At 38.1% G+C, this 20,666-nt stretch overlaps 1 protein-coding gene across 11 annotated transcripts in view; it reads left to right on the forward strand.

Moving 5' to 3' along the window:
- DMD (dystrophin) overlaps positions 1–20,666 on the forward strand; it is a 1,873,751-nt gene that overhangs the window by 745,969 nt on the left and 1,107,116 nt on the right. For all 11 annotated transcript variants that reach the window (XM_075265063.1, XM_075265067.1, XM_075265060.1 and 8 more), the window contains one exon: positions 13,681–13,856. In XM_075265063.1, coding sequence (XP_075121164.1) covers positions 13,681–13,856 — 176 coding nt within the window. The remainder of the gene's footprint in view (positions 1–13,680; positions 13,857–20,666) is intronic.

The following is a 20,666-nucleotide window of genomic DNA, read 5'->3' on the forward strand; positions in this document are numbered from 1 at the left end:
GCCGGGTCTGTATTGGCGGCCCCTTCCCCCCCCCCAAAGTGTAAACTACTCCCCCTCTCCAGTCTCGCTCCCGTACACTTAGCCCCTCCTCTCTCCCCCCTGAGAGCAGGCAGATACATCACTTGACTTTTGACCAGATAAGTCAAGGGATGTGTCAACAATTAATTGAATAAAGTGAGAAAGTGGACAAACAAAGCAGTTTTGCTGAAGCAATGTATTTAGGAAAAGTCTTACATTCACATTAACAAGCAGTATAGATAGGATCCTTGCAATGGGACAACCCCTTTAAGCCATGTAGGCACAAATGTTGGAACTAGGTCTCTCTGCACTCACATGAAATATAGAATTGGCAGTGACACTGGCATGCAAAGTGAACAACACCGCCCCACTCCTTCTCCCCATGAATTTTTTTTTGTAGGCAGGTCACATCTACACTTAACATATGGTCATCCTCATTATACTCATCGCTTTCTGTTTCTTCTCCTCCTCATTCATGACAACATCAGTGATCCATAAGAAATGTGTGTCCAGGAAATATCAACATGCACCCAGTCATCTGGCTGGTCTGCAACTTTAACCCGCACGTAGCCAAGTTACTGATGGTGCAGTCACTGCTATACCATTTCATGGTTTCCACTTTTGACAACTGATGGCATGTGCTCAGTCTCAGTGGAGGATACCTAGCTACCGTTATTGGTTTAGGAAAGCTGTCTCTGATATCACCATGCAGGCCTATCATTGCATATGTCCATGTGGGAAAAGGTACATGCCACCATCGACATGTGGAGCAGAAATTATAGGCAAAAATGATACATGACTTTTAATTTGCTCCCATAAAGAGATGACAGGCAAGACCGTCTTGTTTGGCTGTTGTTCTCAGAGAATGTTTTTCAGCTTTTTAGCTGGCTGGCCAAATGTGAACATAGTATGCCAGAAATTTTTCTTGAAATTCTGTAAATTTTCACTCTATCAATTCTAAGTTGTTGCAGCATTTTCTGCTATAAAAGAATGACAGTATTACAGTCTAGTTTCTCTTCTGGCTCCCAAGTGTTGTTTCCATCAGAGAAGATATTCTAGCTGTTTCAGCTGACAGGCCAGGCACTGATAGTATACCTCACATTTTTCTTAAAGGGATCCTGTCATTGAGAATGATTTTTTTTTTTGTTGTCCCTAGCATGTCGGAATAGCCTTAGGAAAGGCTATTCGTCTCCTACCTTTAGAAGTCTTCTCCGCGCCGCCTTTCTGTAGAAATACCGGTTTTCGCCGGTATGCAAATGAGTTCTCTCGCAGCACTGGGGGCGTCCCCAATGCTGCCAGAGAACTCTTCAGCGCCACCTCCATCTTCTTCAGGAACGTCATCTTCCTATGTTTTCTTCCAGCGAAGGCTTTGAAACTTGTAGGCCTCGGGCAGAGCCTACTGCGCATGCCCACAGGCCACAAGAAAATGGCTGTTTAATTACTTTGTAAGAAGCCATTTTTTCTTGTGGCCTCAGGCATGCACAGTAGGCTCTGCCTGAGACCTACAAGTTTCAAAGCCTGTGCCGGAAGAAGACAGAGGAAGATGACGTTCCTGAAGAAGATGGAGGCGGTGCTGGAGAGTTCTCTGGCAGCATTGGGGATGCCCCCAGTGCTGTTTGAGCGCTGGGGTCCGCCCCCAGTGCTGTGTGAGAACTCATTTGCATACCAGCAAAAAACGGTATTTCTACAGAACGGTGGTGCAGAGAAGACACGTAAAGGTAGGACATGAATAGCCTTTCTTAAGGCTATTCCGATATGTTAGGGACAAAAAATTCATTCTCAATTATAGGATCCCTTTAAAGATCTTCAATTTCTCACTTTACCAATAACTGGCAGGATAATCCAGGTTCTCTTTTGGTTCCTAAATGCTATTCTCATGAAGAGCATCCTTTTCATTACAGAAAATATTCCATCTTTTCCAGCTGGCAGGCTTTACATGTACACCCCATTACATTCATATAGAGAATTTCAGGGTAAAGGGGATGTTCAGAAGAAATCTTGGTACGGTAGTGTGAAGAGCATATAAGAGTAGAGTGAAGAGGTATGTGCGGAGGTAGCAGGAGATTACTTCAGAGATGTATTAAGGGAACAGGTTGTGGATAGCCTTAAGTCAGCATTAATAGTAGATTGCCACATAAAGTCATGAAAGATTTGGCAAAGTGGAGAGGCTGATGAAAACAAAGGAGAAAGGTGAATTAACCAAACAGAGGTGAATTGTAGGGGGAGCATGATCATTTGCGGTGAGGCTACAGAGAAAACTGTTTAAGCTGAAGGATGAGGACATGGACTAGCATCAGGTTTCAGGAAAGAACAGAATCAATAAATGTTTTGAGTTAGAGGTGACAAGACGTGTTAAAGTCTTGGATATGTATCTTGAAAAAGAGTTATGAATCAAAGGTTACAAGAAAGCAATGGGCTTGTGGGACTAGGGTAAATGTGGAGCTATTAATTCAGGTAGGAAGACTGTGAGGGGTGGGGGAAAGATGGTGAACTCTGTTTTCTTCATATTGAGTTTGAGAAAGCTGGAGGAGAAAAAAAAAGAGACTATATCTGCTAGACAGTGTGGAACTCTGAATAGCAGAATAGCAGTGTCTGGGCCAGAGAGATCATCATAAGCTGACTGGTGTCCGACTTCATTATACTACAGAGAGTCAAAACCTGAAGTCTATGCACCACACTCCAGTGCTCAAGAGGGGCACTGATGGATAACTCAATGTGCTATAAACACAACTATTGTTTTAACTCAATATGCCATTTATAACAGATCTCTATTTTGTCATTTTGCTATAAAGCCATTTTTGATGAGATTTTCTGTACTTCTGGGATTTAAGTGACATTACAGCTGTTTAGAACAAGTAGCTTTAAATGTTGCTATTAGAAGAGATAAAAAAAAATCAAACCTTCATTCTGTTCATCTCTAAAATATCAACCCACTTAAAATGTTTTCAAATTCCCAGCTGAGCACATCTAAGCATGAAATTGTACTCATCATTTTACAGCTATAAGTTATTGAGCTGCCTTCGACCTGCTTTGATCAGTATGAGGCATATGGATGTGATTCTAAGAGTCATAAAACAGTCCCGCCTACCGTTCTAGTGTAGAAATTGCCAACTCTATAAATAAAATGATCCATTAAAACACCTGAAGTCTTCATGTAGATATTTATTCTGGAAAATACAGACTCGTCTAGATAATGGGAAAAAAAACTGATAACCACACCGAAGGAGAAAAACAGAGGCCAATAGAATAGAGGCTCATACAATGAATACAAATCCCATCCCTGTTGTGGTTGCTTGGTTTTCTCAAGTCTATGAAGTCCCATATACCTAAAACATGGAGTTACTGTCATCTTTATTACATTATGCAGTTTCTACACAATTTTCAACCCTGGAAAAGGCAAAAACCTGGAATGATCTTGAGTGTCTCACTGATTCTGCTTCCTGTTTGGTATAGGGACAGTTTTATACTAAACCTTTTCTCTCTACAAACTGGAATAAATAATATAAAAGCAAGGTTACATTTTAAAAGTAGTAGTTGGAATGAGGTTAATGTGTTTTTTGAGCTCACAAAAAATTACTATATAGATGTAGAAATTTACATTTCCTTAAAAAAATTGTATTTTTTCTTTTATTTCTATTCCCAGTACATGTTATTTATTTTTCTCCTTTATGTCCTGATGCAGGGAGTATCCATATTTTCAGCAGTGTGCTAAAAACGACATTACTTACGATACCCTTATCTTCATTTCTCTCAGTGGAGCTGATGCTTTCAACTCCATCCTTCTGCTCATTGAGTGCAACTCAAGCTCAGTAACTAGCCCTACCCTTATTCCATACTGTGATCGACGATGTGCAATACATTGGAGAAGTGAGTCTGCAGAAGAAGGATGTGTCATGGATGTACTTATAACATAGGAAAAACACAGCACCTCTGTAATGACATTAGTACTAATGGAATAAAGGTTGAGATTATTCATCAGAATTGGTAATGGAGTAATTAGAAATTGAGTAATTTTAAAAGTATTGAAAAATCCCAAGTAGATAATAGCAAGTTTTGGGAAATCCATTTCATTGTGTGGAAGAACTCTGCAGGGTAGCAACTCAACTACTTCAGACATGATTACATTTTAGTGCTTGAACTGAAGAGTAAAATAACATCCAAGCAACAAAAAAATTGTGAACTAAGGAAGGGATCTTCAAATAGTATTATTTGGCAAACTTAGTATATTAGAGAAAAATGATAACACATTTCAAGGTAAAGTGGCATTGTTTGTCAGGTCATGGCCTGAAGTTCACCCTTGACGTGCATACATATTTTCCTCCAATAAAAGAAGTTTTTGTTGCACCATGCTGCTTATAGATCTTGTTTAGTTCAATAGGTGCCAGCAGCTTCTGTATTTTATTTGTGCTTGGATACATTCTTGCATCATGCACTATAGACACTGCACTTTAAAATAATGTTTGCCCAAAAATGAAACATGAAACACATTTTTAGCCCTAGGTTTATTAGTTCATGTCGATGTAAAGTTTGCAATGGTTTTTACAAAGACTTTTTTTGTACTTTGAGAAGAACGCATAAATGTAACTCAACTTAATAGCAGTTTGCAGCTTTCCACATAATTTTCTTAGTGGCTAAAAAAATCACTATACACTTTCCTACTGTTAATGTAATATACCTGCATTCTTAGTAAAACATTCAAATCTATGTGATTTCCATGGTTGCTATATTTAAGCAACGATTTGAGAGCATTACTTCACTATTATTGCATAGTTCTGAAGGTAATTCTAAAAAACTGTAATGTATAGTGTGTTATCCTTTATAAAATAACAGTAAATTCTTGTGAAAGAATTTAAGAACGAACCTGAATTTTGATACGTGCCCAATTTCATTTATAAATATTCAGAACATGAATACAATGTCATTGGTGCGGTATCATAGGAAAATTGTGTTGGTCAGTAGAGTTTTTTTATTCACATATTGCTATAAATAATTAACACTGGACACATATTGTTTAGCAATGCGCTTCACTCTCTACTGTACGTGCTGTTCATCTATGGCAACCTGTTATAAGTTATTACTGACAGACAGTGCTAACTGTGATGACTTATCAGCGCCAGGAGATGAAGGTGCATGTGAGTGACTGTAGCTTGTCCACTCATATGTAATAACAGAGAGGAGGAAAAGGGAACCTCGGAGTTAGTGTATGAAAGGTAAGTATTTATTATGTTAGGGTGTGTTCACACGGAGTAACGTGCCGCGTGATGTGGCACATATACGGCGTGTGAGAGTTTGCACGCCGTATACGCTCCCATTGATTTCAATGGGAGTTTGGATCGTATATGCCACGTTATTTTGCAGCCACAAAATCACGGCTGCAAAATAACGCGGCGTATACAATCCGAACTCCCATTGAAATCAATGGGAGCGTATACGGCGTGTGAGGGGTTCATGGATAGCACAACGGGAATTTCTGGTTATTATGACCCGATTGGGAATGCATTGAGTCTGGCACTGGAGGATCACTGCTGCTGATGCTTGGGTACATTGCGACCGGCGCTAGCATATACCTTTTCTTTGGATGATGCATTGGACTTTTCATCCTCTATTCTTCCTGGGAATTTCTGATACGTTGATATTTGGGAGTAACCATTCCTATTGTTAATAGAGTGTGTCCCTATAAAGTCCACGACTGTCAGCAGTAACTGGGCAGTGTGTAGAGACATGCTACTTTCAGACTATATAGTTCCTTAAGTATTCATTTTAGTAATTCCCTACGTTGATTCATGTGGTTAATGTGAATTTGACCTTCTTTCAAAATCTATCAGACGATTTCAGGAATATGATATTGTGTCTCAGAGTACAGCAGGTGGCCATTTTCTAATTCAGGGACAATACTTCTTGTCGGTTATATCAAGCAGAAGACAATGGAGATTAAGACCAAGTCAGTCATTATTGAGGGGGCAAACAATCATCCCACAAACCACATAAATAAGGTTACCTAAATAAACATTTCACATGGGCATGTAATAAAACATATGTGACAAGTATATCTACACTCTTTATTAACACTGATTTAGAGATACTTGCATTGGGAAAATGGAAACACCAAGTTGTTAATTTATTTATACACTTCCTGTCCAAATAGCAAATAAATCAGACACATGGTATATAGTTGAAGAAAAGATGTTCCGGAATGGTTATTTTATGTTGAGAATTGATCAATAATGCCCAAATGCCCAAATTGTGTTCATTATTTATTGCTAAATTATAAATTTAGTATTACAGTATATTAATATTACCATACAATACATTGAAGAAATACGTCATAGGTATTTGATACTTCATTCTGTATTGTAATAGCAGAAAGATAAATACCTATATTATGGTTGTATCCACCTCAGAAAATTGGACATTTCCATAACAGGTTTAAAAATGATGCATGAATGGCAGCTGTATATGAAGGGAAGAGATAATCAGATATTTCCATGAATAATTTAGTGCTTTTGTGCAATATTCTGTTTGTTTTGGTAATATAGTATTTGAAACACTGTATCAACCTGTATGGACATTATCAATAAATACATAAAAGTTTATATTTTATTACTTTCCATATGGGAAGGTTATACCTCTTGGCTCTCATGCTATTCCGTTTTTTAATTGTTGCAAATTGCACCCATATGTATTTCTTCAGAATAGAATGCTTACTACTGCGCATAGGAGAATAAAACGAACTAAGCAAATGCTCCAAAATAAACCTTTCACTAAGCATGTTATTGACATTTAAAGTCTGAACTAATGTCAAGTTCCTCATTTACATACGCATTTAATTATCTAACAGACTAAACCAGGAATATCTCTAGTTTATGATTCCTCAAAATGTTTTGTTCATTGCATTAATTACTAGAATTAAATTGACTGTTAATTGGCCTTAAATATACAGTTTAGTAACCTCCTGGGTTGAACTGATTCATTTGGTTAATGTGAATTTGTCCATCCTTCAAAATCTATTTGCATTTCATTGTTTGACTATTTCAGGGGTATTGTATAGTTCCTCAGAGTGCAACAGGTGCCCATTTCTAAATAAACATTCAAAATCATCTATGCAGATATATGTGACAGGTATAACGTCTCCCTGACCTTAGTTACTTAGTAGATGAGGTTGGATCCAGACATCAGTCCATCAAGTCCAACCTATATCCCTACAGTCCCTATAGTGTTGATCGAGAGGAAGGCAAAAAAAACAAAAAAAAAACCCATGAGGCTTATGCCAATTGCCCCATTTCAGGGGAAAAAAGTCCTCCAATCTGGCAGTCAGTAAAAAAACCCAGGACCAACGTGTCCTTAAAATCTAGAGTCCATAACCTGTAATATTGTTCTCTTCAAGAAAGGCATCCAGGCCATCTTTGAACTAATTTAATAAATCCACCATCACCACTTCCTGGGGCAAAGAGTTCCTCCATAGCCTCGCTGTTCTTACTGTAAAAGTTCCCCTTCTGTGAAGCATGGACTTTCAACACTACATCCTTTGGGACAGAAATGACATAACATGGTGCTTAAACTTCTGTTTGTCTGCACGTATGTAATGAATGTACTTGACCTGTCAATAACTAAGGCTGGGAATACATAGATCACACATTGCCGAATATTAATTTCAAGAAGTGCTCCCCTGCAAGCTGCTGCTAAAAAATTTTTTTAAAAAATCCCACATTTTTTTAAGTAGCACACCTACAGGAATTGCTGATGGTCTTCCACAGCTCTCTCTTTCGTACTACAAAGGTTGAAAGCCGCAGTTGAAATAATTGACATAGTGTTAGTTTAAAGCTCACAAAGCAAGTAACTGCACTTTGGACTACAATCCTAGCATATGGATGAGATCTCTTCTGGATGTTACCTTGTCTCTAAGCCAAAGGTCCTATTTACAGGTTGGAAAGTGCATAGGAAGCTTCAGATTCCTCTCCACTCTCTGGCCCTGTTCGTCCACAGTAGGTTGTTTGCAGATTAGCCCCAGAAACAATGGGTCTAGTCAGCTTGAGACTTGTGTCATGGAATTTACTGGTAGAATAGGTAGGGTACTTTTTTTCAGCATCCTGTGATGATCTTGCCCTCCTGTGGAAAACAATGGGAGTCTGATTCTAGATAGAATTGTGAGTTGATTTTGAGGCAGAATCCACCTCAAAAGCAGTGCCAAATTCTTTCATGTGAACTTACCTTAAGGTCAGGGCCCCACATGGCATTGGATTGGAGTAAATCCCATCCACACATTATGGGAAAATACGCACAGAGGACATGGTGTGATTTACAAAGCCGTGCGGTTTAGGAAATTACAGCATGTCAATTATACCTACGGAAATGGCGGTGTTATAGGAAACCTCTGCAGACTTTCTGTGAAATGTGCTGCAGGGAAAACTACGATGTGTTGCGCCACAGTTTTTTTTCTGTGGCCCGCTACATGGGACCTTGGGTTTCACACACAGATTGGGGAGGAGATTTATGAAAATAGGAAAGAGATTTACAAAACTGTCTAATTTGAAAACTGTCTTTGTAGTCTATAGGAACCATTGGCAGTATAGCTTTCATTTCTTATACTTGAGCACTATTGAAAACTGAAGGTTTTGTTGTGACTGGACAACAAGGACAATTTTTCTTTTAGACAGTTTTCATAAATAAAGGAAAAAAGCTGCTGAATATATTGCTACATTTTTTTGAGTCACAGCCAAAAATATAAAACCTTCTTTTATATATTGAATTCATTTTGAATCTAATTCTGGTTTGGCTCAGAAAAGCAGCATTTTTTTTTTTTTTTTCAAAAAGTTCACCCTTGCAACACGTTACCAGGGTTATGAAAAGAGCCTAAAATTCTGATCCCGTACCACACTTTATACAGGTTTTTTTTTGTGTGTCAGCTTTAGTAGAGGTACTGGATTATGTAGTATATTGTAAAATAATTCTAAATTTTTCGAAATCTGTAACTGTATTGGCGTTCTTATTGATACCATTTTGGGGATGGTTTGATTTCTTTTTATTCCATTTTTTATTAGGAGGCAATGTTTTGAAAATACAGCCTTTTGGCCATTTAGATTTTTTCCCCCGCTATGATGTACATAGTATGGGATAAATATTTTTATATTTTAATAGGACATTTTTTAGCACGAAGGTCCCTAAAGTGTTTATGTTAATTATTGTTTATTTTTCTATGCGATCTTAGGGGGGGGGGGTGATTTGGACTTTTGTGGTTTTTGTGTTTTTAATACTTTTAAAAACTTTTTTCTTTTACTTTCAGACCCCATAGGGGCTTGAAACCTAGGGGATCTCATCATTCAGAGAATAGTAAAAATCCACTCACTTCTATTACCACATTTTTGCATTTTTTGAGCCAAAGTCAAGAATGGCTACAAAAGAAATGGGAAATGTATAGGAAGCTCTGATACTTCTACCTTCTGCTCAATCCAGTCATGGCAACAAACTGCAACAAAATCTGCCACAACAAAGCTGCATTTCCACAATGTGGGCCTTAGGGCCGGTTCACATTAGCGTTCGGCTTCCGTCTGAAAGGAATCCACATAAGAACCCCCCCGAACGGAATACCAATGCTAATGCAAGCATTGTGCAGTTAAGCACACTGACCCCATAGACTATAATGGGATCTGTGTGCTTGCCATGCACTGCCCGCACGAGATTTGTGCGGGCAGTGCGTGGCAAGCACATGGACTTCATTATAGTCTAGGGGTCAGTGTGCTTAACTGCACAATGCTTGCATTAGCATTGGTATTCCGATCGGGGGGGTCCTCATGTGGACTCCTTCCGGACAGAAGCCAAACGCTAATGTGAACCGGCCCTTAGCCTGAATGTTGTTCTGGAGTGCAGTGATAAGTTGAAGATGGCGGCACCCCAATGCCTGCGCATTTTAGATGCCTTGGTCGCATTTAACTGCGGCATCTAAAGTATCAACAGCTGCAAATGGTCTTGGTGCTGATTTCAGCTGTTAGCAGCAGGTGCTGGCTGTTTAATACGGCTGTCATCCGCTGAGTATGGAGAGGGCTCAGCTCCTGAACCCTCTCCATACATCCCTATGGTTGTTAAGGAGTTAATGGCTGTGTGTTGAGAGATTTTCGGGGCACAACAAATTTACAATGTTATACAAGCTGTACACGGAACATTGTCTACTAGATTGTATCACAGTGTCATAATTCAGTGTTGTCCCATAAAAATATATAATGAAATAATTACAAAAATGTGAGAGATGTTCTCGGTTTTGTGAGATACTGTACACTGTGGCATAAACAGTTAAACAGTACATATGCATTATAAACAATTTTGCAAGGTCTACTTGGTTGCTGCACATACACCGTTACTTTGTTCTTCATTGTGGCTAATAGAATGAGTCCTGATGAATGGAATATAGCTCTATTTATGGTGCCATTAAGCCCTAATAGGACATATGGACAAGGGTTGTCTCATGAAGATTCTCTAGAATTTATACGTTACAAATCCTTTTTGTGCTTAGTCATTGCTTCTTATGCTGAACGCAGTAATAAAATATTAAATTATCTCTGTACAATGTTACTTCCTAATTTTTAAATAGCTAAAATTGAATTACCCTTTTAAGTTCACATTTCTCCATGTAAACAATTCCCATCATAACGAAAGAAAACAAATTATATGTTTGGCCTAACCACAAAAGTCAGCATGGTATTAGTTGTAAACTGCATGCCTACTAGGAAGACTGTTAAGTCTATTCCGCACAATGACTAATCTAATTCAATATACTAGACTAGCACTTTGACTACAGTTGGGCAAACCTCTCAAGATTCATTCTGTTTTGGGTTCAGATGGTTCGGAACGAAGATTCATTTCAGGTCGAGCAAGTTCAGTATGAACCACACCGTAAATTGGCTTAAAACAGAGTGTAGAACACTCTTAGAGCTGATAGGAACCTATCTATCCAAAAAGTTATGTCAAAGAGAAAGTGGCATGTATGAAAAAATGAATGATAAGCCGTGGATACAAACTGACTTTAACCATACATTGCGCTGACACTTACTTTTATACATTTAAACATTTAAAATGCTCCAAAAATTACCTTTTTTTTTGTGGAAAAAGGTGGGGGGGGGTTGTAAAGTGTAATGGTTTTGCAGAGAAATTAGCCTATTTTGATGGCTTGTAAGTGCTACAGGCTTATTGTTATTTGGAAGACAAATTTGTGGTTGTCAGCCTAGTTGAAAAGTGATAAAGAATTGGCTTTTAAAAAAAGAAAAAAAGAGCCAAAAATTATCCTTTGATGGGAGCAGATGTGGAATATATATATATATATATATATATATATATATATATATATATCAACAATGTGGTATAGTGGAAAGTGATGGACCAGGACACAGGACGTGTCTGGCTGAATGGTGGCAGTAGTGGTAGCTGTGACGTGTGGCAATGCAGCAGGGCATAATATGATTGACCTGCAGGACATGTATCTCTGAGTGGTGGCAGTGGTGGTATCTACTTACAACACAAAATGGTTTACTGCACACAGTGCTTAATTATAGTCATTGACTGCAATTTGGCAACAATTCTGGCACTGTGTGTATGTCTTTTTAGGGGGGTTGCTTTTTTTTTTTTTTACATACATTTATTTGAAGAAAACACAATTTTAAATAAGTGCTCTTTTTTTGTTGTTTGTTTGTTTGTTTGTTTAGATTAGCACAGGCTAAACTATATTGGGTGAACACACCAAAAAGGAAGCGCAAAAATAACAAATTTTTTTTTTTCTAGAAAGCGGAGGCTGCACTAATATATATATATATATATATATATATATATATATATATATATATATATATATATATATGGACTTGTGCAGCAATAATAATAATAATAATAATAATAATGTTTAAACAATGAATATTAAAACGCATTTAAATAATGGAGTTTTGTTTTTCATATTGTAAAGGCGCTTTTTTATATTTTTTAATGGAAAATGTAAATTCTTGCCCACAAAACATTTTTTTACTCACAGGATTGTCTTTTCAGTAGTATGTTTAAAACTGTGCATATAGATGATACTACTCTATTGAACAATCAACAAAATTAGATTATTGGCCATAAAAGGTGACTCATGACTTACTTTGGGACTAAATTTTATATCAAAAGTTTAGTGAATTTATGCACATGCCCCTTTCCTGCCAAACCACACTCCCTTCCATGAATCCATGATTTACACACTCAGTTCAGATAATTATGGCCATATCCTACTTTCTACATCAGCTGCATGAAGAAAGTGACTAGAGATTATTTCTTCAAACCCCAGCATATAACAGGTGGAGGACCAGGAAAGGTGAAAAAATGTTTTAAAAAAATAATCAGATTAAACTTCCCTTAACTCTTCTGGGCCTTCTCATGGCATCTGGCGCCCTCTCTCTCTCTGATTTCTTGGTGATGTCATCCACCTAGAGTCACTTCTGAATCCTGTGATTGACCTGAGGGATGACTCGGGGTGCATGATGTAACCAGTAGAATGCTAGATGCTGCGATGATGCCCAAAAGAGGTAAGGGAAGGTGAGTATGAAAGTTTTTTAATTTGTTCACCTCCACTGGGCCTCCACCTGTTATATTCTGGGGTCTGAAGAGACCCCAGAGTATAGGGCAGTGGTCATTTTAGTTCACATGAGCAAATCTTTACTTGTTTGGTTTAGAAAAAAATGAACAATTTGGAATATTTGTGTGGAAACCAGCTCAGTACGAGTCAGTTCATCCATTTTGCAGTTTCGATCATGATACCCTCTACAATCCCAGTACTGTCCTCCACTCCTAATAAACTATTTTCGTTTTTCCTTTTATCTTATTTAGCAGGCTGACTTCCATGGGACGAAACCCACAAAAAGTTAAAGGGATCAATGGTATACACACATCTAGGTTCATGTTTCTCAGGTTGCTTTTAACACCATGAACAAAGTGTACAATTCCCTCACATCACATAAAGAAGAGAGTTACCAATTACATGTTTTCAGAATAATCTCTGTACTTACTGTACATACAGAGCCGATAATGATCCTTGCTTTCCTGGGAGTCATCCGTATATACAGTACATACCCTACTGTTAATAACAAACTTTTGTTATTTGCTATCTGAACTGAATACACATTCTTTTTTGTATGCTTAAAAATAAATAATAGAACATTGAAACTAAAAATTGATAATCAAAGCTAGCAACCACACAGTGATGTGTACATGGGATTCTGCATTGTGTGCTATTAATGATAAACAGAATTTTTGAAGTTATGTATAGCAAGATTCAGCAAAAAAAAATCCATTAAAAACGGAATTGTTTTTATGTTTTATATGCGTTAGAACACTTTCAGAAAAACTGTTCATACCTGCCATGCTTTAATATAGATAGAAACACAATGTATTATGTCAGCTCTTGAAAAATAGAAACTGATGGGACTTTACCGCAGAAAGCGTAGTGCTTATTGTTTTAATGCTGTTTTGACATTACTTGAGCCAGACAAAACTATGTGTTTGTATGTTCACTTAACTATTATTGTGCTCTGGGGGCCAGTCTTTGATCATACAAAATGCAGTTTCTCATTATTTTCTATTGACACTCCAAACAGCCTTCTCTGAAGTCTCTCGAATATTGTGTGACCTCTGTCTCAATACTTTTCACAGATTTCACAGGCTGTCACCACCACTCAGACATCACTAACACAGACAACTGTAATGGAAACTGTAACTATGGTGACCACCAGGGAACAAATTCTTGTTAAGCATGGTAAAGATGAACTCCCGCCGCCTCCCCCCCAGAAGAAAAGACAGATCCTTGTGGAATCAGAACTTAGGAAGAGGTGAGAATGTTATGGCAATGCACAAATGAGGAAATAAGGAACAACAAAAAACATGGATGAAAATAAATGTTCTGCTACAGTCACAGAAACACAAAGCATATAGAAGCGATAGAAATGTGATTGCTATAATACCGGCAGTACAATATATATGTTATTGTCTGATAATTTCCTATTATTTGTTACATTTTAACATTTATTTCCAAAACATAAATTGTAACATAATATCCTTCAGTTCCTGACTGTTGAAGCATGCTGGGAGTTATAGTTCTTCAATAATTGTGTTGGGAAACAATATTGTATGACGTACAGTACCAGGCAAGTGACATAAGATATTATTGCATATATGCGGTAGCAGTGTATACAATCCCCTACAATATATATTTTTTTAAATTATGAAATGAAGATGTTATATGACAGTCTGTAATCTGTAAATGGTATAGTGGACAAATACTTGATATAATACACAAAATGAATGTCCATTTATTAACACATCATTTACAGGATCAAAATTATGTCCAGATTAATTTTTTAGTACATTTTTTATAAGCATTCAGAGTTTTATTTTTGTTCTACAGGGGCTTTTATTCAAAGATAAGATAACATGCTGACTGTTGCAGACACCGATAAAGGGAGCTTGATACTGTAGCTAAGGCCAAACTTTGCTTTTGTTGAGTTCAATGCATATGTGCAGCAGGCTCATAAGCGTCCTCTAATGGTGGCTGCAGGCCGGCAGAAGGTTATCTTTGTATCTATTGCTATATTTTTTTTTTTTGCTTTCTTTTTAAGGGCATCCCAAATTTAGTTCTGCCTGTTATATTTGTCTATATGTTTTAAATGAAATGTACACTTTATTAGTTTCAGGGCTCTAAAGTAATAGCTATTCATAAGCTGCAGTCCGCACTGCCCTTCACTGCCCTCTGTTGCTTATTGACAGATTTCATTCAATTACTGTGCATAGGGGGAAAGTTGTCAATTAACTGCTGGGGGAGGGGGCTCGCAACTCATAGATACTAAATAATCCTTCCTCACAATTCACAATATGAGCACTGTATGTAATAACATATAAATTGAAGGACTATATAAGACACATAAAGCCTGACTACTGTAGAAATTATTTTTAAAATCATTCAGCAAGAAATTTTGAACATTTTTTTTCAACTGTTATTTTTTAAGTTTTTAATACAAATACACAGTCGTACATGTGGGCGCATAACAAAGGTAGAATACATTATAAATACAAGGTAGTTGTATCGCATATAAATCAAGAGAAAATAGAGAATATGCACAGATATAAAAACAGCAAATATAACTTTCTGTATCAAATAGAAATGCAATAAAGAAAATGAAAGGGACACAACACAAGATGCAGAAGGGGAAGGGAGACGCCTAAGAAGGATTACATGAAGGAACCTACTATCTCCACTTGTAGGGAAGAGCTGAAAGGGGAAGACGCCTCCAAGGATTAGCGGTTGTAGAGTAACCAGAATGCATCCTAGGGTTTCCAAATGGCCTGCAATCTATCCTCCTCATTGTTTAGAAGGACCATAAGAGTCCTAGATTCTCTAAGTCTAGTATATCGTTCTTCCAATGGTGGAGGGGAGTGTGTTTCCACTTTATCAAAGTCTTGACCTGTCGCCGATAGAGCTGGATCAAAGAGCAAGACCAGAAAAGGTGAATCATGTTAGCCCGACAGGCACCATACCTCCAGTTTATATCTGGAATAGTAGCATTAAAAGAATGGAGTAGAGCTGAGGTGTGATATCAGTGGAGAAACATCCTGTAAGTGACACACCAAGAGGCCTTCAATGTTCTCCTCCATCTTATGGCCCGGGCCAGATCTGACAAAGACTCATCCAAATAGCTCTCCCATTTCTGCATATAGGATTGTCTAGGAGTCCTATCCAGGACTGGGTCTGAAAGGATACAATATATGTCTGAGATGAGACCTGTGATAGAGGAGTCAGATTTACACAATTTCTCAAAGTCTGTGGGCCTGAGGACCCTGAAAAATAAATGTAAGAGAACTACCGTATTTTTCGGACTATAAGACGCACCTAGGTTTTAGAGGAGGAAAATAGGGAAAAAAATTTTGAAGCAAAAACTGGTAAAATATTTAATATATGGGAGTTGTAGTTTTGCAACAGCTGCAAGGCCACATTGACAGGTGACCCTGCAGCTGTACGGGGATGCATAGAGTGTTTTTTTTGCGGGGCCAGCTGTACTTTTTAGTTATACCATTTTGGGGGATATCTATTGCTTAGATCACCTTGTATTGAAAAAAAAAAAACAGGAGGTGATTTAGAACTTTTATTTATTTTATATTTTTAAAGCTTTTTTTTTTTTTTTTTTTTTTACTATTTTATTCCCCCTGGGGGCTTGAACCTGCGGTCACTTGATCGCAAGTCCCATAGACGGCAATACAACTGTATTGCCGTCTATGGGACATTCTGTCTATTAGTATTACGGCTGGTCATAGAGACCAGCCGCAATACTAATATAGCAGTGACAGGCCTGGGAGCCTCATTAGGCTTCCGGCTGTCACCCGAACAGGTCGGCTCCTGCGATATCACCGCGCAGGAGCCGGCATGCAACTTCACAGGTACGGGGCCGGTGGGGACCGGCCCCGGGGGAGAAGAGGCCACCGATACTGACCCGGCATCCACTGTACTAGAGAGGCGGATGCCGGGGAGGGATAGACGCCGGGGCCTGAGACATCGCTACGATCCTCTGCCCTGCATGAAGCCAGCGGCGGGGGCACGGAGGAGCCCCTGCCGCTGCTGACTTCATGCAGGGCAGAGGAGCGCAGCGATGTCTCAGGCCCCGGCACCTGTAATGGCGTCTATCACTTGCCGGCTTCCGCCTCTCTATTACAGCGGATGCCAGGCGCCACCTTCAGACTATAAGACGCACCCTTCTTTTCCCCCAAAATTTCGTCTTATAGTCCGAAAAATACGGTAATTGTAAGAGTACATGCTGCTAAGGGGGAGGTTGAATTTAGACCATAAGTCTGCAAAGAGAAGGAAAGAACACAATCTGGAGAACAGACTTCCTGTCTACACGAGGGAAGCTGTGTAAGTGCATTAATATATTTTTTACTGATAATGCTAAGTGTTGGGGGATGAGTATATTTTTTATTTTTTTTCTACAATCTATATATAACATATGGTTCCTAGTACTCACCTTGAATCTAACCTGGAATCAACACTTGGCTGATGCACTTTGTATTATTGGGCCTATTAGAAGAGATATGGTCTTGTTCCATGACAGGTACTCAGATGAGTTATTATTGGCGTTTATGGATTGCTCCATCCTCACAATTAGGGTAAGGACACAACCGAGGTTTCGTTGATGCTGATTTTGAACCCAAAACCAGGTGTCAAGAGTGAAAACCTATAAAGAACTGATGGTACCTCTCTTTTCTCAATCCACTACTGGTTTTCATATCCAAAACTGTATCAACAATACCTGAACATGAGTTCATACCTTTACTCGTACTGACAAAAATCAACATATAACAATTATTATAAACTCTTTTGGAAAAAATATGGTTCAGGACAGATTTTATATAAAATCTCACTAACAAACATGAGATGACAAACTTATGCAGGTGTTGATTGTTGAACTTTGATCCTGGACACTCTATGGGGGTGACATTTATGTAAAACACAGCCATGAATGATCTAATATGACAAGCTATTGTATAAGACAGGCAAGGAGCAGATCTTAAAACAAATAGAGTAACATGTTAATATGATTTGACAGTGCACACTGTTAGGTTAGTCTCAACACAATGGTAGCTGAAAATAATTCAAGTTTACTAGCAAACGTATATTACATTTGTTCTGACCTTTACTGATAAAATTGTCACAGCCAGGAACATGATGCATAAGACGACTTACCTAAAACTAAGGCTAAATGATTTATAGTGACGGTTAAGCACAGGATTCATTTACAACTTGGGTTTTATTTTGTAAATCAAATGACTGAACTTAATGAACAAAATGTTTTATGCTAAACAGTACTAATGTATAATGTTAAAAAAACATGGCAATATTGAGTTTTGTTTTTTTTACTATACACCCTCAAAAAAATGTTATAAGTTACATAATGGATTAAATATTTTCCAAATTTGTCTTTTTAAAAGCGTTTGGCATGTGACAATATAAAAACAAAAAGCAGAGTCCTTAAGGCTGCAGCCCCACGTTGCAGAAAAGCAGCTTTTTTTCAGAAATCTAGAAACCTGTAATGCGGAAAGTATATAGGAAAAGTGTATAACTTTTTACTATACAAACAATATCATTGGTCTCTTGATATTGGTCTGTAACTGGGAAACCCCTTTAATATTTAGAAATAGAAACATTTTTAAATAATTGGTATTAAAAAAAGGTTTTGCATACAATTTGCATCCCCACAGCTATTTCCTATAATGTGGTTAAAGATAGCAATCACTATTATTCCATATTTCCTTTCAAATAGTGATGATAATTGGTCTATAATATTCCAATTCCAGCGTATAGACTGTATCCTTGCATAAATTCTAGAATACAGAATAACATGTTAAAAGGCGAGCTGCTTTTAGCTGTAAGTGCCATTTGCTGAGTATAAACTCTAATGCTTTTAGTGCTTTTTAGCTTTATAAATTGGTTTCCCAATGGGGAAAGATATTGTATGGTTTCCTAGAAAAGGTCAATTTGACCATTGCAGGAATGTCTTACTATGTATTACAAGAACAGTCTCTGCAGAATATTGTGATTATATGACTACATTCTCTTCAGTTAAATATTCCTAACCATCACTTTATTACATAATTCATGCACTTATACTGTATCTATAATGTAATATGTAGTAAGCATTTATAACTAGATATCTACTGTATGTAGAATTTATTGCCACATACAGTCTGGAAGGGTAAGTTATTACACCTATTGTTGGTGTTCTGGACATGCTTGTAAATTCTTTGTAGGCCACTAGCTTAGCATTAGTTCACACTTTGTGGTTACATAGGGCAGGCGCTCCCTTCTTCCCTGTTCTTCCCTGATACTTGAAGGCCTAACATGCACTCCTGAGGGTCTTTCTCAGCCAATCTCAGGTAGACCCCATCTATTTATAACTTCTTTGCCCTCTGTATGGCACCTGAACAATTTTATAGGTTTATAGCTTAGCTTGATCCTGCGAGAGTTATTTTGAATCTATCCTGTATTTCAGTTTATCCATGTATTCATTTATGTTCTTGTCCCAACTCCACTCCAGTCTGTTTTTCCAGTTTTTGCCTAATACTGGTTACTGACTCCTTGGCCTTTACCTTACAACATCTTATCAGTCCATTTGGTGCTGCCCACTGGAATCTGTTTGGTCCTGCAGGTGTCACCTATCCCAGGACCACTCCAAGAGGAGGCAACCTGGTTGTCTTCCTACAGCAAAGTTGGTTGGGGAGTAAGAGACAGCAATGAAGCCATAATTCTCTATATCTCTCTATAATTCTCCATACCTCTCTCCAAAATTACTGAAGTACAGTACAGGCCCCATAGAGTTTGAAGCCTGTCACTCTCCACCTGGTCACATTGCCAACATGTGACTGGGACTGTGGCCATAACAGCATGAAGCTTAGAGGAGATCCTATACCACCTAGAGAGGATTTATATCTGGCTTCCAGAATGTGACTAGAAATGGAGGAGCAGTGTGCCATCTGTTACAGACGTCCAGGAAACTGACATGCAAATCCAGCTTCCATTTTGTAATGGGGCCTGGGTGTCTGTCCAAGGAGGGATCCCAATTCCATGCATATAACAGATAAAGTATGCCAGATAGCTCCCTGGCCCATATAGACAGACACAAAGATTATCAGTGAATGGGAAGAAGCCGACGGGTGAGGAAATGTACCCAGGAAGTGAGAGAGTTGATTAACCCTCCAAACTTCTAGGTAGCAGGGCTAATTTTGTAAATTCTCAAGTGACCTGCATTTTCCTTCCCTCATGAATTGGAACTCTCCCAATACCCTCTCTCTAAACCAGTTTAGGAACACCACATCATCTCATCCAGGGAGAACAGAGGGATTGCTTAATATAGGAAAGAGTGGAGAAAATGTTGTGTGCAGTTCTTGGGGTGAGACTATAGATTAAGGGAGCAGAGGGCAGCCCCAATGAGTGGGGTGTTTACTTTCTTTTAGAATGACCGTAATATGGACATGGATGGTGTTAACAAACAGTCCACAGCCCTGAGAGATCATATTTTTTAATTAAAAAAATTTGGGCTGTAGGATGGGGAGGAATTTCTGATTACCCCTTCCATTTTTCATTAAGCCTGTCCCTTTTCAGACAAGGCTAATAAGCGTCTAAGGGTGGGGCCCCATGTGGCATAAACCCATCCACGCATTGCAGAAAAATATGTGCAGCGGAAATGCTGCGCTTTCAAAAACTGTTGTGGACTTTCTGTGAAAAATACTGTAGGAAAAATTGCATTGCTGCCGTGGTTTTTCCGGCAGCACTTTTTTGCTGCAGCTCACTATGTGGGGCCTCAGCCTAAAACACATATCTAAGAAATGTGATGCATGACATATGAGCCGTTTTTGAACAAAATAAGAAAGAATTATATGACATGTAACTTATTAAATACACCCCTCGTTGTTTTACTGGTATAACTTTTTAATTATTTGACTTTTTCTTATGATTTTTTTTATCCAAGTTCACACATACTAGACAGTAATAATTATTTTTCGTTTGTCTGGAAAGCATCAAAGGTCACTTTATTGCCCATGAAAACAGCTTGTCTCCTATCAAATATGAACTTGACATAGTTCTATTTCTTGTCTAA

The sequence above is a fragment of the Leptodactylus fuscus genome, chromosome 2 (assembly GCF_031893055.1).
Source record: "Leptodactylus fuscus isolate aLepFus1 chromosome 2, aLepFus1.hap2, whole genome shotgun sequence".
NCBI classification, from domain to species: domain Eukaryota; kingdom Metazoa; phylum Chordata; class Amphibia; order Anura; family Leptodactylidae; genus Leptodactylus; species Leptodactylus fuscus.